This window comes from Oncorhynchus tshawytscha, linkage group LG13 (genome assembly GCF_018296145.1).
Source record: "Oncorhynchus tshawytscha isolate Ot180627B linkage group LG13, Otsh_v2.0, whole genome shotgun sequence".
Lineage (NCBI taxonomy): Eukaryota > Metazoa > Chordata > Actinopteri > Salmoniformes > Salmonidae > Oncorhynchus > Oncorhynchus tshawytscha.
The window spans coordinates 10,463,100-10,490,812 of NC_056441.1; the positions used below are offsets into that span (position 1 = coordinate 10,463,100).

General features: G+C 41.1%; 2 protein-coding genes across 5 annotated transcripts; both read left to right on the plus strand.

Annotated features, from left to right (window-relative positions):
* The first annotated feature begins 4,443 nt into the window (after nt 1–4,443).
* On the plus strand, nt 4,444–20,155 carry LOC112235987 (lysine-specific histone demethylase 1B). Its single transcript, XM_042295160.1, has 21 exons — nt 4,444–4,640; nt 4,916–5,064; nt 5,365–5,486; nt 6,730–6,819; nt 6,932–7,043; nt 7,164–7,277; nt 7,379–7,417; nt 7,527–7,719; nt 8,221–8,405; nt 8,925–9,095; nt 9,177–9,251; nt 10,591–10,728; nt 10,981–11,152; nt 12,278–12,405; nt 14,083–14,214; nt 14,559–14,633; nt 14,750–14,866; nt 18,428–18,553; nt 18,797–18,919; nt 19,063–19,215; nt 19,666–20,155. Exons 1-21 carry the CDS (start codon nt 4,625–4,627, stop codon nt 19,747–19,749), a joined length of 2,514 nt encoding a protein of 837 aa, XP_042151094.1. The 5' UTR covers nt 4,444–4,624; the 3' UTR covers nt 19,750–20,155.
* Nucleotides 20,156–22,726: 2,571 nt separating this feature from the next.
* On the plus strand, nt 22,727–26,093 carry LOC112235988 (nucleolin 2). Of its 4 annotated transcripts, none has more exons than XM_042295164.1 (9): nt 22,733–23,199; nt 23,329–23,487; nt 23,602–23,721; nt 23,890–24,072; nt 24,187–24,345; nt 24,458–24,610; nt 24,738–24,944; nt 25,042–25,203; nt 25,351–26,093. In XM_042295164.1, the coding sequence occupies exons 1-9, from the start codon at nt 23,181–23,183 to the stop codon at nt 25,473–25,475; spliced, it is 1,287 nt and encodes a 428-aa protein (XP_042151098.1). In that variant the 5' UTR covers nt 22,733–23,180; the 3' UTR covers nt 25,476–26,093. The 4 variants fall into 4 exon arrangements, with proteins under 4 accessions (XP_042151096.1, XP_042151095.1, XP_042151098.1 ...); XM_042295163.1 differs by having other exon boundaries at nt 22,734–23,199; nt 23,602–23,757; XM_042295162.1 differs by having other exon boundaries at nt 22,727–23,199; nt 23,602–24,072; nt 25,321–25,414.
* The last annotated feature ends 1,620 nt before the right edge of the window (nt 26,094–27,713 follow it).

A 27,713-nucleotide genomic window follows, 5' to 3' on the forward strand; every position in this document is an offset into this window, starting at 1 on the left:
GACGCCATACACGTGGTCTGCGGTCTGCAGGTGGACGTAGGGCCAAATTCTCTAAAATGACTTTTGAGCTGGCTTATGAATATTGCATTCTCTGGCAATAGCTCTGGTGGACATTCCTGCAGTCAGCATGCCAATTGCACACGCCCTCAAAACTTGAGACATCTGTGGGCATTATGTTGTGATAAAACTCCACATTTTAGAGTGGCCTTTGATTGTCCCCAGCACAAGGTGCACCTGTGTAATGATCATGCTGTTTAATCAGCTTCTTGATATGCCACACCTGTCAGATGGATGGATCATCTTGGCAAAGGAGAAATGCTCACCAACAGGGATGTAAACAAATTTGTGCACAAAATTTGAGAGCAATAAGCTTTTTTTGTGGATGGAACATTTCTGGGATAATTTATTTCAGCTCATGAAACATGGGACCACTAATTCACTCGCTGAGTGATGACAGGATCAGTAATAACGTCCTCCTCCTCAGGACTCCCTTCCATCTGCATAGTGATCCCTGAGAGAGTTGTGCTCAATATTATGGACAATACAGATGTTTCAGATAACTGCCTTTTATGAGACTTTGTGAAGCTTTCATTTGTAATCCAAAATATGTTATTACAGTGTTACTTTAGTATTAAGGGATTTAGATTTGAATTCTGTAGTTGTTCTACATTTTATAAATATTCAACACAGCTGTAATGTTCCAAAAGAGGAGGTTCAGTCTGTCATTTCCAAGCAGCTGGCTGATGGCTCCTTGATCAAAGAGGTCCTGGTTGATTGCTTCGTTGCCTAGGGACACCATGGATCTCAGTAGCCTCACACAGTAACACATCTGAGACTCCCTCCAGTGCCATGGAAACTATGGCCCTGTCCAATGTAGGCATATGTTTTTGCAGAAGAGGCTGAATAAATGAAATCTCCCATCAATTAAACCAAGTAACCACGGAGATGTTCAATGAAATTCAGTCATCAAAAGTGGCCAAAAAAATGTCCCTTAAACCATAAACCAAAAGGAATGAAATGGTGGCCATTAATTTGGGGTAGTCTATCTGCAACTTCACTCATGCAAACCACTAATAAAGCTCGACTGTATCCCAACTTCCAGATGTGTCTCCTCTCCTCACCTTGCTCGGGACACCACAGCAACAGCAGCAGACGGCAGGTGTTTCCCTGACAGGTCATGTAGTCGTCCAGCATCAGTGGAGTCACGGTGGCCAGAGCGGCCAGAGCCTGCAGCTGCAGCGCCTCCTGCTGGACAGGGGTCCAGTTGCGTGACTGGTCCTCAGGGGAGCAGCAGTAGACTTCAACAGGTGCAGCAGGTTCAACACAGCCTTCTTTGAACAGCTAGCAGACACAAACATTATCTATGAAGTTATAGTTTATAACACATCGAAAACGCAATAGTCAGAAAGTATTAATAATTTGTTTGTACTTTGGAATGTTTTTCAGTCTATCAATAAAACACTTACGTAAAATAATGCAGCTAATTGACCCTTGACCTAACGGAAGTATAGACGACATGGAGCTCTGTGACTCATTCATACAGAAGCAGATCTTCTGTTCCCTCTGTGCCTTTAACATAAGGCTCCAGTTCATATCTGTAAAAAAAAACATAAATATGATTGTAGCAAATGGAATTCATCGAAAAAGAGCTCTTGACATTGACAGAGGTCGACTGTAAGTGACTGCTGATTGATTAGTCGTTCCTTCGAGAGCTACTAGCTACATTATCTTATGGATTAAAGACATATGACATACACGACAGAGGCTACCCTATTCCCTTTATAGTGCTCTACTTTTGACCAGAGCGGTGGAGTGTAATATTAAAGGAATAGGATGCCATTTGGGACGCATCCAGAAACCAATTCACCTGTCCTTTTTAGCAATTCATGTTTTGAATTGCAGTGGCTGCTGTTATTGTTATTTACCAGAGGAGCTGAAAAGCATCTGAAGAGTCTGTAAGACCTGGTGCAGCTGTTTGAGCACAATGAGCTGGCTGAGACTCTGGTCCTGTCCATGGACCTCCTGGAAAACCCGTCTACTGTCAAGCTCCAGGTCTTGCAGACTCTTTTTTTTTACATGTTCGATGACAAGTACATTAGAGTGTCTAGTTTGATAAACAGACGCCTCACAAGCCCTCAACTGGCAGCTTCATTAAATAGAACCAGCAAAACACCAGTCTCAACGTGAACAGTGAAGAGGCAACCCCGGGATGCTGGCCTTCTAGGCAGAGTTCCTCTGTCCAGTGTCTGTGTTATTTTGACACTGGACAGAGGAACTCTGCCTAGAAGACCAGCATCCTCGGAGACGGCTCTTCATTGTTGACGTTGAGACTGGTGTTTTGCGGGTACTATTTAATGAAGCTGCCAGTTGAGAACTTGTGAGGCCCAAAAGTTATTTTCGGTCATAAGAGACAGTAGCAGCAACATTATGTACAAAATAAGTAAAAAAATAAGTTACAAGCAACGCAAAAAAAGGAACAAAAAAACCAGTTGGTTAGGAGCACGAAAAAAGTCTATAGAATGACGTTGTAAGTAACAGCAAACTTTCCAGGACATAGACATGTCTTATATGGGCAGAAAGCTCAAACTCTTGTTAATCTAAATGCACTGGCTAATTTACAATAGCTATTACAGTGAAAAAATACCATGCTATTGATTGAGGAGAGTGCACAACAACAACAAAAAATCCATCACGGTAACTGATTTGATACATTCACCTCTGAAGGTAAATAATGTACTTGCATTCAGTAATCTTGCTCTGATTTGTCACCCTGATGGTCCCAGAGATAAAATGTAGCATAGCTTTGTTTGATAAAATCAATTTTTATGTTCAAATGTAGGAACTGGTTTCTACAGTTTGAACCTCTGCTGTCTCTGGCTCCACACCCACCCCACTATCTAGATGTGTGAACGTTAGTGTATAAACTAGTGATCCATCATGTATGACATTCCTGGGAGTGTGTAAGCTAAAATGTTGTATTATCATATCATTTTTGTATGTTCTCTATAGTTATGTACCTTAAAATGTATCAATTGACCAATTTGGCACATTTGGGCAGACTTGATACAAAATATTGTGCAGCATTGCAATGCTTCATTGGATGAATCCGAAACTTTGCACATGCACTGCTTCCATCTAGTTGCCAAAATCAAATTTGAATCTAAACTCCTACATATAATGGCCTTTTTTAATTGCCATTCAAAGATGATGGAACAAAAACAAATATAAAAAACACATGTTTTCTTCTTAGTATTATCTTTTACCAGATTTAATGTGTTATATTCTCATACATTAATTTCACATTTCCACAAACTTCAAAGTGTTTACTTCCAAATGGTATCAAGAATATGCATATCCTTGCTTCAGGTCCTGAGCTACAGGCAGTTAGATATGGGTATGTCATTTTAGGCGAAAATTGAAAAAAGTGTCAGATCCTTAAGAGGTTTTTAACTTAGTTATTGAAGCCTCCGATGAGAGCATTGCAAAAGCATTTGTGAAAAATACCGCTTTACAGAGTTCGTTGTGTACCAGAGTTGTAAAGTACTTAAATAAAAATACTTAAAAGTACGACATAAGTCGTTTTTTTGCGGTATCTGTACTTTACTATTTATATTTATATATTTATATTAACTTTTACTTTTACTTCACTGCATTCCTAAATAAAATCATGTACTTTTTACTCGATACATTTTCCCTGACACCCAAAAGTACTTGTTACATTTTGAATGCTTAGCCGGACAGGAAAATGGTCTAATTCACACACCAATTAATTGAACATCCCTCGTCATCCCTACTGCCTCTTATCTATAGGATGTCATTGTAAATAAGAATGTGTTCTTAACTAACTTGCCTAGTTAAATAAAGGTTACATTTGTAAAAAATCTGGTGGACTCAGTAAACAGTAAATGCTTCATTTGTAAATGATGTCTTGAGTGTTGGAATGGGCCCCTAGCTATACTTAAATACATTTAAAAACAAGAAAGTGGTGCCGTCTGGTTTTCCTAATATAAGGAGTTTTACATCATTTATACTTGTATTTTTACTTTGATACCTACATATATTTGAGCAATTACATTTACTTTTTGATACTTAAGTAATTTACTCAAGTGTTTTTTTCCAGGGTTATTTTCACTTTTACTTGAGTCAATTTCTATTCATGTAGCTTTACTTTTACTCAAGTATGACAACTGGGTACTTTTTCCACCACTGTGGACAACTTATGGTTTTCAAGTAAGTTGCCATTGAAAACATTGCAAATACCTGGAAGAATTATAACTACTTTCAACGCATCTCACAAAAACACCTACTTATGTGGATGTGTTGGCATCGGACCATAACTCAATGCGACGGACAGACCGAAGTACGTTACTATGGTTATCACCCCCCTACTACGGCAAGCAGAAGATAGCAAACAGTACAAACTCGAAACGCATACTTTCCCCGTTGTGACACACCGGAAGTAGGTTTTGGTGTCAGTTTAGCCACAGTTTCTATCTTTGGCTTCGCCTTCATTTCCTACTCAGAATAACAACAACAACAAAGACAGATTGATAACAAATAGCTATTCAAATCGTCTCAAACAAAGGAATAGACTCTGAATCGGAGAGATAGAGCACAGCCAGCTATGCTGACAGATGCAGGTTAGCGCGCTATTTCCATACTCTGACGGTATTGTCTGACAGTTCAGCTTTTGAGCTAACGCTAGCCAGCGTAACAGCTAGCCAGAGGCACATTTGCATATCCACATTGCTGTTAGTTTTGGGCAGCTGAATATTGGTTGATGGGGCAGCACGTAAGCTTCATGTTGGCAATCTATTATTACTTAATAATACATGAGAGGTCATGTGTTATGACATGTTTTATCTAGGCTGTGACATGGTCACATTCAGTGATATGATATGTGGTCAATTTACAGATTATACAGTGAATGCTTCAGGTGCTCGGCGTGCCAAGAAGAGGACAGCAATGGAGTCATCATCTGGGGATGGTCAGTCGTCCCTTCGCTCCTCTGGTAGACAGGTGAACGTCAGAATGAAGCGCTGCAATAATCCTCCACCTGGACAGGTATATGTGCACCCTAATATTAGACAAAACAGACTTCATACAGTTGCTTTGGGACAAACCAGAGCTGGCAGATCTAGTATTGTACCTGAGCTAGGCACAATACTAGATCTGTCGGCTCTGGCTAGTTTGGGACTGTGTGGTGTAGTGAGACCACCTTTTTTCAGTCATTCTCACTCACTTTACCTATTGCCATCCAGTCAGCTTATTAATTAAGAGCCTCCTGCCTTTTACCAATCTCTCTGCTTTCAATAATGAACATATTTTCCTTGATATTGAAGTCTGTCTGTCATTGGATTCCAGACTAAAAGAAAAGCCACTGACACAGAGGAAGAAGAGGACCAAGCTGAGAAGAAGTACAGAAAGTGTGAAAAGGCTGGATGCTCAGCCACATACCCAGTGTGCTTTGCTAGTGCCTCTGAAAGGTATCATCAAATATTTTTTAAATAATTTAACCAACATAGACAACAGCCTGTTATTTCAAATGGGAACAAATTAGTCATAGTGGGCAGAACAAGCAAGGAGGTGGTTAGAGCCAAGCACGAGCTAGTGAGATCCTATTGGCGCTTTCTAGTCACATTTGCATATTTCCGTTATGGAACACCTACTCTGAAGTGCTCGTGTGCAATAACTCAATTTGCCTTTGCACTCCTTATAAACAATGCCGTTTTTTAAAGCTTTGGCAAAGGGTAAAGTCTACAAAACTTAGTCCACTGTTTGTAACAGATTTTGGGAACAGAAAACTGTATTGAGATGTTTCATCGATGAGTAAATTATCAGAATGTCGGCCAAAATCCATCCACTACTAGTCATTGGGCTTTCTCTCACTACCATATTTGGTATTGAGTGGAAACGCCAACCGGATAATTCACATTTATACATCTGGTGAAATATCTATCTCATTGTTCTATCTGGTATCAACTCCTGTTTATACTTCACTGGTGGTTTCCAGAGAGTGTCATTGGCAGCTGTGTCCGAAATCTGTCTTGCCTACTACTTACTAAAACTACATACTGTGTACTAATTGTACTACGTACTATTTAGAATGTACTGTTTAGTACAAATTAATGCAGTAAGCAACTAATATCAACATACTAATCTATACTGAGGATGCGTCATCTGATGAGCTGTTGGGTTGATTCTCGCCGCTCGTTCATTTTGGTACAACGCGTCACCTTCTCTGATTATCAGCTGTTGTCAAACACACACATGCGTCTGGAAAGACACATTTTGTTTCCCCCTCAATAAGTGTACAGTGAATTGTACTAGATGAAAAGCCAAAATGAGTAGGATATCCTGTTTATTTAAAGCATAGTACGTTTTAGAAATGTTGTATACGTTCTATTGTCGTATGCCTACTATTTAGAACGCAAGTATGGGAGTTCTGCCACTGTCTTTTAAAATTTTTATTTTACCTTTATTTAACCAGGCAAGTCAGTTAAGAACAAATTCTTATTTTCAATGACAGCCTAGGAACAGTGGGTTAACTGCCTGCCTCTTACATCAAATAGTGTGACGGTTCTGCCCTGCACTGATCAGTTGAGGTACAAGTGTCCCGTATGAGTGATGTCACCTGTTGGAACACAATGGAGAGAAAGTATGACATCACAGTCAGTGTGTTGAGTACTTGCTGACAGGTTGTCTGACTGCTCTCCGTCTTTCTTTCAGGTGCGCCAAAAACGGCTACACTTCTCGGTGGTACCATTTGTCCTGCGGGGAGCACTTTTGCAACGAGTGTTTCGATCACTACTATAGAAGGTTAACAGTCTAATTAAAAAAATAACGTTGTCATTTTGTCAAACATGTCATCATGGACACCTGTTCTCTGTTGATCTGAATGTAATGACTATATCTTTCCTTGGTTTATCAGTCACAAAGATGGCTATGAGACATATGCATCCTGGAAGAGGGTTTGGACTGGCAATGGGAAGAGTGAGCCCAGTCTGAAAGCTTTCATGGCCGATCAACAGCTTCCATACTGGGTGAGAGCAACACAGCTGCCTTTCAACCCCGAAATGTCCAGCTAACTGGCATAGTATTCAGGTCACTCTCCATCAAGTGAGTAATTCAAACACATTCACTCCATTGTGATTGGTTTCCAGGTCCAATGCACTAAGCCAGACTGTGGGAAATGGCGTCAGCTAACCAAGGAGATCCAGCTCACTGCCTCACTAGCAGCCACGTATCGCTGTGGCATGAAGTTCAACAATGTCAAGGTAAACAGGAAGTAGCAGGAGGAAGAGACAACAACATAATCAACAATAACTTGATTGACATTTCATGATAGTGCCATAATATCACATGTTTATATCTACAGACCGAAGGGCCAGACCAGTGCTCTCTGCCAGAAGATTTGGTGAGTGACTGTCTTGAAAAATTACCTTCTGTGTTCCTTCATTTTCAGTCAACAATTTAAAGTATCACTGCAGCCTTGCTCTTATTCGGAACCTTGTTGTGTTCCACAGAGAGTGGCGGAGGTGATCGACAGCTGGTGGCATTCCATGCTGATCCTGCCCCCGTTATTTAAGGACAGCCCGGCCAACCCTTTCCTCACAGCCTACTATCCCGACTGTGTGGGCATGAGCCCCTCAGGATCCACCAGCAACCACTCTCATGCTGAGTTGAGGGCAGAGCACTGCAGAGCCATCCCACCACAGAGTAAGTCCATCGGGGATGGGAGAGAATCCACATCTCAACTCTGTTGCTCTACTTCACAGAGAAGGGAATGCGACCCAGAGCTAAGGAACCAGTAAATCGGCAAGTCGTTAATATCCATAATAAAATGGGTGGTTCGAGTCTGGAATGCTGATTGGCTGACAGCCGTGGTATATCAGACCGTATAGCACCAGGTTTGATAAAACATGTATTTGTACTGACCTAATTACATTGGTAACCAGTTTATAATAGCAATAAGGCACCTCATGGGTTTGTGGTATATGGCCAATATACCATGGCTAAGGGGTCTGTCCAGGCACTCCGTGATGCGTTGTGTCTAGAACAGCCTTTAGCCGTTGTATAATTGACCATATACCACACCCCCTTGTGCCTTATTGCTTAAGTCTAGGCTACTTTTCTTTCTATTATCTTAGCTAGTCTGTTGAACCACCAGTCACTCGTGGTCAGTAAATGCATGTTCTCTAACTCATACTTTGTGTTCAGTTCCAGGGCTGTGTCCATACTTCCAGCCCTTTTACCAACCCAACGAGTGTGGGAAGGCCTTGTGTGTGCGACCGGACATGATGGAGCTGGATGAGCTCTATGAGTTTCCAGAGTTTTCCCGTGACCCCACCATGTACCTGGCCCTGCGTAACCTTATCCTGGCCTCCTGGCACAGAGGCTGTAAGGTAGCCAGACAGATAAGTCCTACACTGTTTAAATTAGACGCTTTTTGGATGCGTCATAGTAGTAGTAATAATAATAATAAAAATAATAAGAAATGTAGAGATCTGTTAGTTCATGAATTGATGGTTTTTCACAGCTTCAGAGGCAGTTTGAAAAGACAGTCAGTAGCTTGAGCGGAGGGAGCGTCGATGATAGACAGGCAGGGAGAAACGTCAGTCAGATACTGGTAGACAGGCCTAGAGGTCTACATCAGACACGCCATCTCCTCTTCCTCCGTAGGTAGGCTGGATCATCCACTAGCATCCACCTGGTTTGTGTGGAGTACCTTTCTCTTTCCACATGTTATTTCACATAACCCAGCCATCTAGTCACATACCTATATTTGACGAGAGACTAATAGAATAGTGATGAAAAACAATGGAGTTACATGACCTAGGAGAAATTACATTTTATTTTCTATCAATTAAACACAACAGGGCCTGGTGGTAATGATTAAACACGTCCCTTCCTCTCATGTCTAGGAGGTGCTGACACCCCAGAACTGTGCTCCCCACATCATTGTGAGAGGGCTGGTACGTGTGCGTTGTGTACAGGAAATGGACAGGGTGCTTCTCTTCATGACCAGGAAGGGTCTGATCAACACTGGGGTTCTATCAGTCAAACAGCCCCTGCTTCCCGAGCGCTACCACAACGTGAGTGTGTCTAATTTTCTACCATCAACTTTGTCCAGTTATGTTCTGCAGCTCATACAGAGTTTTTGTTGGTCTTTGCAGAAGAACGTGATTGTGATTGGAGCCGGGGCATCGGGGCTGGCTGCTGCGCGGCAACTGCAAAACTTTGGCATGCAGGTATTATTTTAAGATTTAAAATGTAGAACTACTTCAAGTGTTCATTTTGTTTTTGATGTTTTGACCATACCCAGTTAGCACATAACGTTCTGAGAACCTTATGTTTCTTAGAGCTTGGTGAGAGCGTGGTTGTCCTATGGTCATTCCCAGAACTTCCTACAATGTTCTGGGAATGGTGCATTGGTTTATTGAAGCAGGTACCCACGTGCCATCTCCTCATTGGTTATACCCACTGAAAGATGAACGAGGTCAGTGGCAGTAATGCACCTAATTTATGAAAGTTGCCAATCGCAATATAAAGTCAAGAGAAGAAAAAGCTTGGAAGGAAGAGAGATGACTAGAAACGATTCGGTTGACCGTTTTATGTGTGGATTAATTGGCGGAGTAGAGGACCATGTGCATTTCAGGTAAAATAACAACTCAATGTTTATATCCCAGGACAAATTAGCTAGCAACAGCAAGCTAGCTAAATAGGACAAATTAGCTAGCAAGTGCAAGCTAAATTGCCATAAATGTTTAATGCTTTTCGACCTGTCCCCAAATTAATATAATTGGTTCAGAGTTTGTTTTGATATTTTAACCTGCGTGTTGTGATCGCGTTTCGTGTGGCGGGACAAAATAAAATTATGAACGATGGCGCACGTGCGCAGCCTGTTTGGGTTCCATGTTAGGTGGGAATTTCAGTACTTCAGCATAACGTTTTCTACAGGTTTCCTCATGGTCCTATTTAAAGTAATTTTCTCAGAAAACTTTCCATAAAAACCACAAGATGACATTAGTAACGTTCAAAGAACGTTCTGAGAACGTAAATTTAAAAAAATATACATTCTGTTCTCAGCCTCAACAAAACTTAAGTGTGTTCAGGTGTGTTGGCAGAGTCCACTAATTGGCCACACCTGATCTTAATGAGTGCTTGTTTCCTATTGAACATGTTCTCAGAACGTTATTTAATTACCTTCAAATAACCTATCATTTTTGTTCTCAGAACCTCCCTGAAACCTCTAAAAATGTATGTTCCCAGAACAGGTGATATTTTTTACTTACATTCTCAGAACATTTAAAAAAATGTTCAGTTTTACCCGTCAGGAAACGTATGAGTTCATTCCCAGAACCTATGGAAATCAATAACATACGTTTCCACAACTTCCAAGGAAACAAATGTGCTAGCTGGGTGTCCAGATATGGAACCTACTCCTATAATAACCCGTAAGATGTTCTTGGTCTGAAATGAGGTATACATAATATTGTTCACACCATATTGAATGAATAACTGCTGATGAGTTCTGTGGCTGTGCCTTCTTCATGAACTTTAACCTCCAAGTGTTTGATCCAATCACAGGTGGTGATGCTCGAGGCGAGTGAGCGGATTGGAGGGCGGGTGTGGGACGATACATCGCTGGGCGGCGTCACTGTGGGTCGGGGGGCTCAGATTGTGAACGGCTGTGTGAACAACCCAATTGCACTGATGAGTGAGCAGGTGAGAGATTCTTTGTAACAACCCTGACACAAACTACTGGCACTCAGTCATTCACTCACAAACCGTACCTTGAAAACAGGATTTTTCAATGTCAACATTTCTAATCATTCACCCAAAGTTCAACCAAAAAACGTTGTATTTTTTATGCTGCTGCCTCATTTCATTTAGTATTGTGTAACTGCTAATAGATGCCTCCGAAATCTTTCGGATCCTACAAGTATTCACATACTCAGTTGCTTCTCTTGTATGTAGCTCAGCATTAAAATGCACAAGCTGGGGGAGAGGTGTGACCTGTTCCAGGAGGGAGGGAGTGCCACAGACCCGGCCATCGATAAGCGCATGGACTTCCACTTTAACGCCATCCTGGATGTGGTGTCAGAATGGAGAAAAGACAAGTCTCAGAACCAGGACACTCCTCTGGGAGGTACAACACATTTGTGGTCACTCCTAGGGTTGCGAAATCTGGTAACTTTCCCCAAAATTCCAAGGTTTTACAGAAATAGCGGTAAAGCCTGGTGTATATACTACACGACTTTCAAAATCCTAACATCGCTTAACCTCTCACATTAAACAACCACCTTTCCTGTAGTGGTGTGGCACAGACAAGAGTCACACAGTAAATGCTGTGGCACAGACAGGAGTCACACTAAACGCTGTAGCACGGACAGGGGTCACACACTAAACGCTGTGGCACAGACAGGGGTCACACACTAAATAGTGTGGCACAGACAGGAGTCACACACTAAATGGTGTGGCACAGACAGGGGTAACAGTAAACGGTGTGGCACAGACAGGGGTCACAGTAAACGGTGTGGCACAGACAGGGGTCACAGTAAACGGTGTGGCACAAACAGGGGTCACAGTAAACGGTGTGGCACAAACACTAAACGGTGTGGCACAGACAGGGGTCACACACTACAAGATTATTCACTTGGTCTTGAGGATTCTTCATAGCACGCTTTCTCACCAAAACGATGATGTGATTTAGAGTTAACGTAGCTCCAACAAGCTGTGGCTCAAAGCAGCCTCAAATGTTTTCAGTCAAACAGAGTTGAAATAACTAGCCAATGTTTTGAATTGAATAACATTGCTTGTGAACTTCAAAGCTGTAAAAATGTGCTACTTTTCCGTTGGTTAAAGGCAAGTACAAACGCATACTAGTAGTAGTCATGGCTCCTGATCCAGAGTCTACATGTCTTGGGTGATGTCTCACTGGCTTCTTTTCTGGCGAGCTCTCATTGGCTGTTGCTCATCACTGTTCTCAAAACGCGTCGTTGCACATCTCACACTACAAGAGCATTGCAGATTTTGGGTTAGAATATGGGGTAAAATCGTGTAGCATAAACCCGGCTTTTAGAGTAATCACAGAATTTATATTTATTTACTCCTGATTCCAGAAATATTCCAACCAGGATTTCTGGAAGACTTGGGAATTTTGGGACATCGTCATTTTGCAACCCTAGTCACTCAATGATTTGCTTATATATGAAGTAGTGATAGACATTTGGTCAGTTTCTAGTTTCTATCATTTTACAATTTTCACTTCCAGAGAAAATCCAGGAGGTCTACAAGACATTCCTTCAGGAGTCTGGGGTCCAGTTCAGCCAATTGGAGGAGAAAGTGCTTCAGTTCCATCTCAGCAACCTGGAATATGCCTGTGGAAGCACACTGGACCAGGTCTGAGGATGAGATCATTCCTACCCTGTCTCTTGTGACAGTCCATGAAGTGACCGTAGGAGAGTTATGACAACATAGTCAGGGGTTAAAGGTCTCTGTTACAGCACCGGATTTCCATCATATGGATTCTGGAGAAGTCGTTTTTTCTTTTCTTTTCCCCGATCAGTGAAGATGCTCAATAAAATCTGGTTTGGAGATGACATAGAACAGACATGCTTGTCTCTATTAGGCTATGAAATATATTCCCAAATAAATGTATTCTCAAGTATTTTATTTTCTGTTACACTGTTTGTATTCAACTGACATGCATGATTGTTGATGACACTCCGATGTTCAGACGAAGGGAATTACATAGTCTGTCATGCGCACCACAGCAGCGCTCCAGTCCGACAGCGGCGTCTAGTCTACTGTAGCTGCTTGTAAAGTCATTCAAAGACTATGCTACAATTTGTTTTGCCATTTTAATGTTATTAAAACAAAATCAGACAACCCCAGAGTAGAATATTTGACCTATTTACCAAGTTGGCTTGTTTTTTATAAATATTCCTCTCGAGGCTCATTGAGAGCCAATGCATTCGTGGGAAAACACTTTTGAAAGCAGTTTTGACCTTTGCTAAAAGTAGAGTGGGATCCCAGTTTTCCATTGCTACCACATTTATTTCTATACTCCTTCAATTGCGCGTGGTGTAGTTTTACACATTTTTTATTTATTTAACCTTTATTTAACTAGGCAAGTCAGTTAAGAACAAATTCTTATTTTCAATGACGGCCTAGAAACAGCGGGTTAACTGCCTGTTCAGGGGCAGAAAGACAGATTTGTACCTTGTCAGCTCGGGGGTTTGAACTTTCAACCTTCCGGTTACTAGTCCAACACTCTAACCACTAGGCTACCCTGCAGTTTTACAACCAGCGTTTCAAGAATGGTTTAGGTGCAACTGTACAACAGAGCTCTTAAAATGGGCAATGTTGCCTTCAAAGGGCAATGACATACTTTGTAATAGAAAAAAAAAGTGAAGTGAATACTAATTAATAAGGATGTATTTATAATAAATGAATAATAACAATCAGGATTTGGTGTTCTATGGGGTAAATGCAGATGGACCAAACCCATGCTTCAGCCTATGTATAATTTATAGCCACTATGCTATCTATCAGTTGGGCTACAGGTGCTAATGCTTATTCTTGATAGCATACCTGATAATATAGACCATGCATAGGCTATATGAATGATCCAATATGTTCAAATACTTTTAGTATCATTTTTACCTATAGTTATTGGGCCCATTTTTGGAAGTGGAAATTATATTATATTAAATTATATTGGTGTCAGCGTCATTTTATTTTCATGTTTTTTTTGAGTAGAATGTTTTTTTTTTTTAAGTCACCAGAACTGAGCTTCTCAGTCCTTGTGAAAAAACATTATCCCGTTGAGGACCCCGGACCCCCTAAGCAAGGGTACATGTACAAAATGATTCTCTTTCCTGAAAGCATGATGGTTATGACGTTCTTACATGAAAGTGGAGGTTAACTTGTCCCCAGACAATCCATCTGAGATCGTCTTAAGTTTCAGTCATGGGATATTTTGTTGTTGCTTTAACCCCTGAATTTAGTCCGTGTGTGTGTGTGTGTGTGTGTGTGTGTGTGTGTGTGTGTGTGTGTGTGTGTGTGTGTTCGCAGGTGTCGGCTCGATCCTGGGACCACAATGAGTTCTTTGCTCAGTTCTCAGGAGACCATACACTGCTGACAGAGGGCTATTCGTCTGTGCTTAACAAACTGGCTGAGGGCCTCGACATCCGCATCAAGAGCCCGGTGAGCCAACAAATACTATGTCCCAATTATCTCTCCTTCCTCTCAAAGTGTGCACTTGTCTACTTCCCTTCACTGATTTGAAAGGAAATGACTGGTATGAGAAATATGCTGGAAACTCCTACTAGCCAATGCCTTAAGCAATTCAATGCTTTTTAGATGTGTGAACAAGTGCACACTTAGGGTGCGTCCCAATAATATCTCCTTATGTTCCTTTCGTTGCCCATTCTCCTCTCATCTTGGTTGTAGTATGTAGTTAGATACAAGTGAGAGGTTTCTCAATTTTGTTTTGGACTCAAGCATTTCGAGCAATGCCTCACAATCACAGTACACTTGTTTCATTGTAGGTTCAAGCTATCGATTACTCAGGGGATATAGTCAAAGTTACCTCATCCAATGGGACTCAGTGGACAGCACAGAAAGTATGGACTCATTTGTTTATTTACAGAGTAATGATGCATGTTAAAGTACAGTCGTCTTCCCTGACACTCCACTCTTAACTGTAGTTTTGGGAACATTTATTTGGGCTTTTTTTTAGGTTCTGGTGACAGTCCCATTGACTTTACTCCAGAAGAATATAATTCAATTCAACCCTCCTCTTCCTGAGAGAAAGCTGAAAGCCATCCACAGTCTTGGAGCAGGTCTCATTGAAAAGGTAAGGGTTTAGAGCTGCGACACAGTCTGAGTGATGTAAATGAAACTGGTTCACCCTGTCACCAGAAACTGTCTTGATAATCTGGAGGCGAAAGAAACAGACACCTGTTTATTAGAGGTGCTAGCTATCGGAGTAGAACACCTGTTTATTTGAGGTGCTGGCTAGAGGAGTAGAACACCTGTTTAGGAGAGGTGCTGGCTGGCGGAGTAGAACACCTGTTTATTAGAGGTGCTGGCTGGCGGAGTAGAACACCTGTTTATTAGAGGTGCTGGCTGGCGGAGTAGAACACCTGTTTATTAGAGGTGCTGGCTGGCGGAGTAGAACACCTGTTTATTAGAGGTGCTGGCTGGCGGAGTAGAACACCTGTTTATTAGAGGTGCTGGCTGGCGGAGTAGAACACCTGTTTATTAGAGGTGCTGGCTGGCGGAGTAGAACACCTGTTTATTAGAGATGCTGGCTGGCGGAGTAGAACACCTGTTTATTAGAGGTGCTGGCTGGCGGAGTAGAACACCTGTTTATTAGAGGTGCTGGCTGGCGGAGTAGAACACCTGTTTATTAGAGGTGCTGGCTGGCGGAGTAGAACACCTGTTTATTAGAGGTGCTGGCTGGCGGAGTAGAACACCTGTTTATTAGAGATGCTGGCTAGCGGAGTAGAACACCTGTTTATTAGAGGTGCTGGCTAGGGAGTAGAACACCTGTTTATTAGAGATGCTGGCTAGCGGAGTAGAACACCTGTTTATTAGAGGTGCTGGCTAGCGGAGTAGAACACCTGTTTATTAGAGATGCTGGCTAGCGGAGTAGAACACCTGTTTAGGAGAGGTGCTGGCTGGAGTAGAACACCTGTTTAGGAGAGGTGCTGGCTGGAATAGAACATCTGTTTATTAGAGGTGCTGGCTAGCGGAGTAGAACACCTGTTTAGGAGAGGTGCTGGCTAGCGGAGTAGAACACCTGTTTAGGAGAGGTGCTGGCTATCGGAGTATAACACCTGTTTATTAGAGATGCTGGCTGGCGGAGTAGAACACCTGTTTAGGAGAGGTGCTGGCTAGTTGAGTAGAACACCTGTTTATTAGAGGTGCTGGCTAGTTGAGTAGAACACCTGTTTATTAGAGGTGCTGGCTAGCGGAGTAGAACACCTGTTTATTAGAGGTGCTGGCTAGCGGAGTAGAACACCTGTTTATTAGAGGTGCTGGCTAGCGGAGTAGAACACCTGTTTATTAGAGGTGCTGGCTAGTTGAGTAGAACACCTGTTTATTAGAGGTGCTGGCTAGCGGAGTAGAACACCTGTTTATTAGAGGTGCTGGCTAGCGGAGTAGAACACCTGTTTATTAGAGGTGCTGGCTAGTTGAGTAGAACACCTGTTTATTAGAGGTGCTGGCTAGCGGAGTAGAACACCTGTTTATTAGAGGTGCTGGCTAGCGGAGTAGAACACCTGTTTAGGAGAGGTGCTGGCTAGCGGAGTAGAACACCTGTTTATTAGAGGTGCTGGCTAGTTGAGTAGAACACCTGTTTATTAGAGGTGCTGGAACACCTGTTTATTAGGTGCTGGCGGAGTAGAACACCTGTTTATTAGAGGTGCTGGCTAGCGGAGTAGAACACCTGTTTATTAGAGGTGCTGGCTAGCGGAGTAGAACACCTGTTTATTAGAGGTGCTGGCTAGCGGAGTAGAACACCTGTTTATTAGAGGTGCTGGCTGGCGGAGTAGAACACCTGTTTATTAGAGGTGCTGGCTGGCGGAGTAGAACACCTGTTTATTAGAGGTGCTGGCTGGCGGAGTAGAACACCTGTTTATTAGAGGTGCTGGCTGGCGGAGTAGAACACCTGTTTATTAGAGGTGCTGGCTGGCGGAGTAGAACACCTGTTTATTAGAGATGCTGGCTAGCGGAGTAGAACACCTGTTTATTAGAGGTGCTGGCTAGGGGAGTAGAACACCTGTTTATTAGAGATGCTGGCTAGAGGAGTAGAACACCTGTTTATTAGAGGTGCTGGCTAGCGGAGTAGAACACCTGTTTATTAGAGATGCTGGCTAGCGGAGTAGAACACCTGTTTAGGAGAGGTGCTGGCTGGAGTAGAACACCTGTTTAGGAGAGGTGCTGGCTGGAATAGAACATCTGTTTATTAGAGGTGCTGGCTAGCGGAGTAGAACACCTGTTTAGGAGAGGTGCTGGCTAGCGGAGTAGAACACCTGTTTAGGAGAGGTGCTGGCTATCGGAGTATAACACCTGTTTATTAGAGATGCTGGCTGGCGGAGTAGAACACCTGTTTAGGAGAGGTGCTGGCTAGTTGAGTAGAACACCTGTTTATTAGAGGTGCTGGCTAGTTGAGTAGAACACCTGTTTATTAGAGGTGCTGGCTAGCGGAGTAGAACACCTGTTTATTAGAGGTGCTGGCTAGCGGAGTAGAACACCTGTTTATTAGAGGTGCTGGCTAGCGGAGTAGAACACCTGTTTATTAGAGGTGCTGGCTAGTTGAGTAGAACACCTGTTTATTAGAGGTGCTGGCTAGCGGAGTAGAACACCTGTTTATTAGAGGTGCTGGCTAGCGGAGTAGAACACCTGTTTATTAGAGGTGCTGGCTAGTTGAGTAGAACACCTGTTTATTAGAGGTGCTGGCTAGCGGAGTAGAACACCTGTTTATTAGAGGTGCTGGCTAGCGGAGTAGAACACCTGTTTAGGAGAGGTGCTGGCTAGCGGAGTAGAACACCTGTTTATTAGAGGTGCTGGCTAGCGGAGTAGAACACCTGTTTATTAGAGGTGCTGGCTAGCGGAGTAGAACACCTGTTTATTAGAGGTGCTGGCTAGCGGAGTAGAACACCTGTTTATTAGAGGTGCTGGCTAGCGGAGTAGAACACCTGTTTATTAGAGGTGCTGGCTAGTTGAGTAGAACACCTGTTTATTAGAGGTGCTGGCTAGTTGAGTAGAACACCTGTTTATTAGAGGTGCTGGCTAGCGGAGTAGAACACCTGTTTATTAGAGGTGCTGGCTGGCGGAGTAGAACACCTGTTTATTAGAGGTGCTGGCTAGCGGAGTAGAACACCTGTTTATTAGAGGTGCTGGCTAGTTGAGTAGAACACCTGTTTATTAGAGCTGCTGGCTAGCGGAGTAGAACACCTGTTTATTAGAGGTGCTGGCTAGTTGAGTAGAACACCTGTTTATTAGAGGTGCTGGCTAGTTGAGTAGAACACCTGTTTATTGGAGGTGCTGGCTGGAACACCTGTTTATTAGAGGTGCTGGCTAGTTGAGTAGAACACCTGTTTATTAGAGGTGCTGGCTAGTTGAGTAGAACACCTGTTTATTGGAGGTGCTGGCTAGCGGAGTAGAACACCTGTTTATTAGAGGTGCTGGCTAGTTGAGTAGAACACCTGTTTATTAGAGGTGCTGGCTAGTTGAGTAGAACACCTGTTTATTAGAGGTGCTGGCTAGCGGAGTAGAACACTTGAAAAAAGAAAAGGAGACCCTCACTCTCGGAGATCAGATGCAATAATTTAATAACCTAATTAACCAACGTTTCGACAGACAAGTTGTCTTCATCAGAAACTGTCTTAACACACATTCCTACTCTCAGGTTGCTCTGCAGTTCCCGTTTCGCTTCTGGGACGGAAAGATCCAAGGAGCAGATTACTTTGGCCACATTCCACCCAGTCCTGACAAGAGAGGGATGTTTGGTGTGTTCTATGACATGGATCCACAGGTGAGATTCCACCAATCATCTTTGTACTCCAGCTATACTTACTTAACTACTATGTAAACATCTGTTATTTCAAAGGAGAGAAATGCTGTTATGTAGACATTAGAGACAGCTGAGGTTTTTGCAGCATGTTCATTGAAGTGAACCTGTTGAATTGTGGACAGGAATGTATGCTGAATATGTAAAAAAAAAAAAAAAAAGAGAACCAGAGAAAAAGACGTGTTCCTGTCTTGGCCCATTCTGCAGGGAAAACGGAGTGTCTTGATGTCCGTCATCAGTGGTGAAGCTGTGCCTTCTATCAGGGACATGGAGGACAAAGATGTCGCTGATCAGTGCATGAAGGTGCTGCGTGAACTCTTCAAGGAGCAGGTATTAGAACAACTGTCTACTTTGAAGAGAAAACCACACATTACATTAGGACTACTACAAGTGACATTTTTAAGGTATACAAAATAAATGCCAAATAAATAAATAATGTTGTACCTGTATCTTTACGTATTTTTCCCTTGTAGGAGGTCCCCGATCCGGTGAATTACTTTGTGACTCGGTGGAGCAGAGACATGTGGTCTCAGATGTCATACAGCTTCGTGAAGACAGGGGGCAGCGGGGAGGCCTATGACATCATTGCTGAAGATGTGCAAGGAAAGGTGTTCTTTGCTGGGGAGGTAAGACCTTGACTCCATTTTATCATCGTACACCAGTGTAGGCTGCTGAGGGGAGGACGGCTCATAATAATGTCTGGAACAGAGCAAATGGAATGGCATCAAACACCTGGAAACCATGGAAACCATGTGTGTTTGATGTGTTTGATACCATTCCACTTATTCCACTCCAGCCATTACCACGAGCCTGTCCTCCCCAATTAAGGTGCCACCAGCCTCCTGTATCTTATACCAATGGATTACTACAGGCCTTCACTTGAAAGAGAACATCCATGAGAAGCATCTCAGAGTAGGACTGCTGATTGAGGACCAGTTTTGCCTTTTAGATCACAAGGAATCAGATGACATGCACAGATGAGACCTGATCCTAGATCAGTACTCCTACTCTGAGACGCTTGATAGATACGGCACCTGATTTAACATTTTGTTTTTCTCCTGCTTTTCTATCTTCAGGCGACCAACAGGCACTTTCCTCAGACGGTAACAGGAGCCTATTTGAGTGGCGTCCGAGAAGCAAGTAAAATAGCTGCTTTGTAACTCCTTCCCTTTGAGCAGTCACACGATACCAGCATAAAGACATCGCCGTTGTACAGCGCAAAGCATTCGTTCCCCAAGTTGCTCCTCTTTAAGTGGTGTCTTCTTCTTGTGTGTACATTACCTCGTGTGAGCAGAGATGGCTATAATGCTGTTTGAAATGTTATGGTTAAGTTTTTCTGTTTATTATGAGTGAAATATGACGCATCTTGTTGGTTTAGTTGGAGATCACTATAATTCAGGATCAGCAGCACACGTATGCTCCTAAACAATTCATTTTGATGTACAAATGGTTAAACGGTATTTGCATTCAATATGGATCTTCGCCATTTGTTTGTCAATATCACACATCATTAATGGCTTTAAAAAAAAGAATACAAATATATGTTTTATAGTCAGATACACCAGATAGGTGCAGTGAAATGTGTTGTTTTACAGGATCAGCCATAGTAGTACGTCGCCGGAGCAAATTAGGATTAAGTGCCTTGCTCAAGGGCACATCGACAGATTTTTCACCTTGTCGAATTGGGTATTCGAAACAGCAGCCTTTCGGTTACTGGCCCAATGCTCTAACCGCTAGGCTACCTGCTGCCCTTTTTATGTTCCAATGTGTGTGTGTGGGGATAATGAGCGCTTAACTGTCCAAGGACTAATATTATTTTAGTTGAGACGTTATGTAAATGAGTACTTCTGCATTAGTGTTTTTTTTGTTTTGTTTTTGTAATTATTAATTAATTAATTATAATTCACGTTTTCATAAACTGGGCCAAATAAAAAACACCAAATAAGGATGGGTCATTTGGCTTTAATCAGAGTGACTGGTTAGTTAGTGTAGCCTTCAATTGGGTATTAGTTGTACCTGCATTGTTTTTAGCAAGAAAAGTTGAAAACATTTGACAGTTCTCTCTCTCTTTCCAGGTTATTGAGGCTTTAGTTGGCTACCACACTTATCATGTTCCTCTGTCTATATTCTGACACCATGTTCGAACATGACATTTATTAAACATGTGTAGCTTAATAAATGAACCAAACTAACTACATTATGACCTACTCACTTAATTGAGACTTAATGGACTGCACTGATTTGTCACGCTACAGGGGTGTATTCATTAGTCAGAGTCCGTTGCAAAACGTTTCGTCTTTTGCAAAAAATGTTTTGCAACGGAAACCATTAACCATTTACTGTACGAAGCAAACGGTAACGAAATGGGGAGGGAAATTTGTCCAATAGAAATTTGTTTTCATTGCAATTGGAGTAAATGGTTGGAGTAAACGGTTTCTAATTGGAGTAAATGGTTGGAGTAAACGGTTTCTAATTGGAGTAAATGGTTGGAGTAAACGGTTTCTAATTGGAGTAAATGGTTGGAGTAAACGGTTTCTAATTGGAGTAAACGACTTCTGTTGCGAAACCGTTAATAATAAGGAACCAAACGGCGAAAACAGAATCAAACGGGGAGGGATCTACCTGAATTTATCAACTACAAACTCTAGTATATTCACTATGGAAGCTGTTTAGCGTTTAAGAACCAAACTGAAGCAAATAAATAATAATTCAGGTATGTTCCTCCCTGTTAAGTTCAGTTTGCTTCCTTTTAAGAAATGTTTTGTAACTTAATCGGCAGAATGAAGACACCCATTTAGTTTAGAATTGTTTTACATTATTGTTTTGTATTTTTTTGGGGGGGGGGGTTCGAGTACTCATCCTTTTTATACTTTATTATTATTATTATTAACAAATCAATACAAAAAGTACATTGGGGAACACAAGTCTATATAAAGAACATTTGGGCTAGGGTGTACAATATCACATTACACAAAGACCTTCTATGGGGTATACACACATTTTATAATTCAAACAGCTTTTTTTGTTGGTAGAGTATTTAAAATATAGATAATTTTTTTTGTAAGATAAAAAAAAAAAAAAATGTTTGTAAAGGTACATTTGTGTATATGAAATTTGACTGAAAGAATAATTATAAATGAATTACTTAAAATTGTTTCAACTTAAAAAAGAATCCAAGCAGTACATCTCTCCACAATAGTTTAAAATCTTCATAAATGTGTTCAGTTAGAAATCTACTGATATCTTGCCACAGATTCCTTACATGAATACAAAGCAAAAAAAGATGCAACACTGTTTCTCGGTGGTCATTACAAAAGGTACAATTTGAATGGATGTTTTTCTTAAATTTCTTCATATAGTAGTTGGCATGATAATATTTATGAATAATACATTTTTTAAAAACGTCCTAATTTTATTAATAAGTAGGTATGTGTGTGGTAACATCCAAACTTTTTCTCAAAGAAGATTTTATCAATAAAACCATTCCAACAAGGCTCGTAGAGCTCTACTGTTGTTGGATGGACTGATGAGTCAACAGATTTAATGAAAAATAAAGCAACACCAGATGGAATGGCATCTAAAACAATCTTTAGATGTTACAGGGATCTTGTAAAGTGATAAAAAATGCCTTATAATTAAGTAAAAGACCCTCTTCATTTACAAGTAGGCTCCCAGTAGTTTTGTATATTGAACACAAAATGCTGGACCATGACGTCATCAAATAGGGACATCGAGCCTTCTAGTCGAAGATTGTCATTTAGATTGACAAGATAGTCAAGTGACCGCTCTAAAAATGGAATTACATGTCCTCAAAGATGGAAGGCAGACGTGAGGAGGTGACATCAGGTGGGACCCTTCTAGCCAATGACAAGGCAGAACAACATGCCATAGAGATAGATAGAGGACTCATATTTGTAATTGTGCCATTATTAGCGTCTGTGGCAGCATGGGCAGCGCCATTGGGGCTATCTCAATTTTTTAAGTAGTGTTTTTTCTTCTTTTACATTGGCTGATTGCTCACAACTTATTGGAATCCCCTCCCAGTTGTCTACCTTAAAATGGCGGAATCCAACTATGGCAATGGCTATGCTATCTATGATGAGTCCTCTATCTATCTCTATGACAACAGGCACAACTGCAATATAAAGTCGTTTCCGAAATGCCACGTAGGTCTACTTATATCAGTGCATTCAACCTAACAATTTCGAAACTTCTATTCGATAAAATAAGCCTCAGGTAGTAAATTAGCAAATACATTTTTTTTTACATACAATTCCATACAAAAATTCCTCACTTCGTGGATTTATTTCGTGGAAAGATTTTAGGTGGAGTAAAATCTCTCGCTCCGCCTTTTCCTCTCTGTTCTAGCGCAGAGCTCGGTGCTTCTAGCAAGTGTAAACAAAAGGAAATTGACATCTTGCAGTCTTGCATATCTTGGAAAGGCAATCGGCGGATCAAGGTTTTTACTTGTTGAGTAAATCGCTAGCTATATTTACATACTAGTGTGTTATTTGAGTATTCAATTTTTGTGTATATCCTCGCGCATTTTAACTTGAGCTTCAGATTGAGCAGAAGAAGTGGAAGTCAAAACATGGTGGAGACACGCACAGGTGAATATTTTATTTATTTAACCTTTATTTAATTAGACAAGTCATCCAAGGACCCTAACGATATAACCCTCGAACATATGCAATGACTTATAGCTAGCAGTTGTATTCTTTTAACATGTTTTCTGGCAGTACGGTTAGAGTCCTTGGATGACAGCTCCGATGATGAACCCCTAATTGCATTAGTAAAGAAGAAGCCGCAGCACATTGAACACAATGGGACTCAGGGTGAAAAAGACCAGAACCGACAACCTGAACCTGAGTCAAAGAATAGCACTAGAAAAGATTCTGGTGAGCAAACACTACAGTGAAATTAAAACCTTTAAACACCTATTAAATATATTTATAATTATATATTTATGATTATATATTGTTTATCATCATATTCACTGTTTATGTGATTAGGGTTGGATGACACCTCAGATGATGAGCCCTTGACGAAGTTGCTGAATAAACTTTCCAGAGCTAAAAAAGCCACCGTACAAGCAAAGAGGCCAGGGACTACTGATATCAAAAGAGGAACAGGTAATGGCATCAAGAAGACAAACAACAAATTCACAGGTGGGAACCCCTCTCAAGCTCCTCAACATGTAGGCTATGCCCTGAATATTGTACAACACACACACAAACCCACACACTACTATTCTGAATGGAAGGAGGTATCAATTGATTTAGTCTTTGTCATAATTGTAGGTTCAACCCAGAATGAGGACTCCTATGATAGCTCAGACGATGAGCCCTTGATAAAGATGATTAGAAAGATCCCTAAACAGACATCATTGCCATTCAAAAAGAGACCTTTCAACACAGCCAGAGAGATGAACGATGTGAAGAAGCGCAGAAATAGCTCACAGAACACTAATAAAATAAGCACAGGTGAGACTAGTTCCTCAAATCTTGTAATTAGAATATAAATACAGAAATGAGCTAAATGGATTCAGCGGGACTAAACTTGCTTTCCTCTTCACATTTGTTCTTCTATGTAACTAGATTCATCATCAGGTGACAGCTCAGATGACGTGCCCCTGATTAACATGGTCGACAAACTCAAGACACAAATGCGAACGAAGACACCCACCACTACAGCCAGAAAAACACCTGGCATTAAAAAGCCCAGAAAAGTTTTTAAAAAACACAACAGGAGTATAGGTGAGAATACATATCGCCTCTTGGCTCCATGCTTTCACCGTGACATAACATTTTTGGAAACTTGTATCCTTGTTTCTAATTCAAATGTTTTGTTTTCTGATTGCATGATCAGAGACCTCAGATGACAGCTCTGATGATGAGCCATTAATAAATCTGACCAAGAAGTTTCCATCTAAAGGGACTGAAAGGACAATACTGAAGAGGTGTGTCACTAAGGAATCAAACAGCAACAACTGTAATAAAATTGAAGGGAAAATGAGCAGAGGTAACTAATTCTGCAAAGCACTTTTTCAATTGTATTGCACAATATCCTGGCAGATCAGGTTGGGTCGCTGAATTTGGGTCGTTGAATTTCTCTAATATTTTTTGCTTCATCCTGTTTTAATTGTCAGAGGAAGAGGTGAGTTCTGATTCTGATGATAAGCCCTTGATAAATCTCGTCAAGAAGCCTCTTAAAGTTGTAAAGAAGACCATGACACCATTAAAGAAGAGGAGCGTATCAGGAAAGACTGTGGTAGCCAGAAAGAAGACGAGACCAGACATTAGGAACAAAGCAGTCATCAGACGGAGCACCAAAGTTGTTCAAAGAACACGTGAAGGTGAGAATTCTCTTTCAGCACAATCCAAAATACACCCTAGAATAAAATAGGTTGTCTTGTTTTATGCAATAGTTGATCATTTCTATTGCTTTATCAGGGTCTTTGGATGACAGCTCAGACGATGAGCCCTTGAGTAAAAAGATGGTGAGAAATCCACAAATGAAGAGCCTAATGGTGATTCTGGAGAGATGTGACACAAAAGAAGTCTTGGAAGATAACTATAGAGCCAACGTGGGAAACACTGGTAAAAGAAGTGCAGGTAAGAATTCCTCTTATCGTATATTTCCGTTCTCATATGGAATACCTTTGACATAGTCTACAGCTGCACTGTTTGATAGATAACATTGAAATGGGCTATTCTCTACCTATTATGCAGAGCACCTATAGTTGTTTATTTATTTGCCAGGGGATAAGGAGAACTCCGATGATGAACTCTTGATAAAGATGGTCACGAATCCCCCTCATTCTTCACCAGAAACTATGGCAGAGAAGGAAAATAAGTCACAAACTGCCCTTACGATGAACCTTTGATAAAGATGGTTGGAAACCCAAAGTCATGTTCAAGGGATATTATAGATACTGGAATAGTGACTTTGTTTTGGGAAAACGTTGAGTAACAAATTTGCCGGGAAGATGGCACAATTGTTACTGACACAACAACCCCATTTTTTATTGCATGAGTTTACAGTGTTATGGTGAAAAGAAATATGTGAATTGTCTAAATATTTTGGTGATCTGGAATCACTATTTTCATGTTAGAATTTTTTAGTGTTTTAAATTTTGTAACTTTTTCTATAATTTTTTAAATATTTTTTTTACCACTTGGATGCTGGTGGTTTCATGTCTATAGCATATTTATAACCATGCAAAATTTGACTCACTCAATAGGTCAAATTTTTAATTGTTGCCAATACTGTCTCCAGCATAATGAATTATAGAGTACATTTGTGTGATCGAATGCAATACCTTCCTCCCCCCTATTCCTTTTGACTGGAATGGGCCAGCACTGGAAGCAGTACTATACATTGTAAATGTTCAGTCCAAGTATAAGGGCGCTGCCATTCAATTGTGAGATTACATTTTTTTTTTTGTATTATTATTCATGAATTGATTTGTTTTCAACAATTTTATTAAAAGAACAGAAGTTTCCCATTTTGTCTTGTTTCAATGGGCAGAAAGTATGCTTTAAAGACCACCGACAGACACAGCACCAAATGTATTTGTTTGTTGTTGTTGCAAACACTGAGTTCTTGAGTTTGACTGTCATCATTAAGGCATTTTTGAATTGCTAAACACGAGGTATTAACAGATTCAGTACAAAAATATACACTTTGTTACAAAAAAAAACTATGAATGTATCATACAATAATCTATTCAGACAGAATAGTTTTAGGTCCTGCTGGCCGGTTTTGTCTTTTTAGGAAAATGTGTGATGTCAGTCATTCCCAATGGAACACGCCTTCACTTCTATGGGAGATAATCGGCAAAGAAGTCCAGTCTTCATTGAGACAGCATCTGTAAAACGAGGGGCACATTGTGTGTCAGTTGAAACAATGTTAAAAGGAACTGGGGACTGGAAACCCTCCAGTGTCAATTTTAGCATGTCAATCTTGGTGGGGCGAACTCCAAACAAATTAGTGGGATGCCTGCCAGCAATGCCACAACACAACACTAAACAATACATTAATTGCACTATAACGGTGACAAACGGTGCCCACAATCTGTTAGGGCCTACATAAAGCTGTCTCAACAGCAGAGTCCCAACAGCAGTCCCAAAACCTTACCACTGCTACCCCAGGTTATCAGTGGAGCCTTGTCTGGCAGTGAAACAGTTCATTTAGCCTCATTTACTGCTTAAAAAAAACATGGGCGATATTGCTGACTTGCTTAAACAAATGTGGTTTCTACTGACAGTTGAAATGGCATAAGGGGAAGACGAGCGGATAAGAGGCAATCCGTCATTTCAAGACATTAATGAGCGAGCTAGGACATGGACCAAATTATTAGTGTGAGATACATGGGTTACTAACAGCTTACTACACAACATACACTTACTTTCTTAGCTACAGTATACAGTGCCTTTTGGAAAGTATTCAGACCCCTTGACCCTTTTCCACATTTTGTTACATTACAGCCTTATTCTAAAATGTATTAAATATATATTTTTTAATTCATCAATCTACACACAATATCCCACAATGACAAAGAAAAATAGGTTTTTAGAACATTTTGCTAATTTATAAAAAATCAAAACAATGGAAATACCTTATTCAGACCCTTTGCAATGAGAATCGAAATTGAGCTCAGGTGCATCCTGTTTCCATCGATCATCAAATCAAATCAAATGTATTTATATAACCCTTCTTACATCAGCTGATATCTCAAAGTGCTGTAAGGAAACCCAGCCTGAAACCCCAAACAGCAAGCAATGCAGGTGTAGAAGCACGGTGGCTAGGAAAAACTCCCTAGAAAGGTAGGGATGTTCAAATGTTCATAAATGACCAGCATGGTCAAATAATTATAATCACAGTAGTTGTCGAGGGTGCAACAGGTCAGCACCTCAGGAGTAAATGTCAGTTGGCTTTTCATAGCCGATCATTGAGAGTATCTCTACCGCTCCTCCTGTCTCTAGAGAGTTGAAAACAGCAGGTCTGGGACAGGTAGCATGTCCAGCGAACAGGTCAGGGTTCCATAGCCACAGGCAAAACAGTTGAAACTGGAGCAGCAGCACGGCCAGGTGGACTGGGGACAGCAAGGAGTCATCATGCC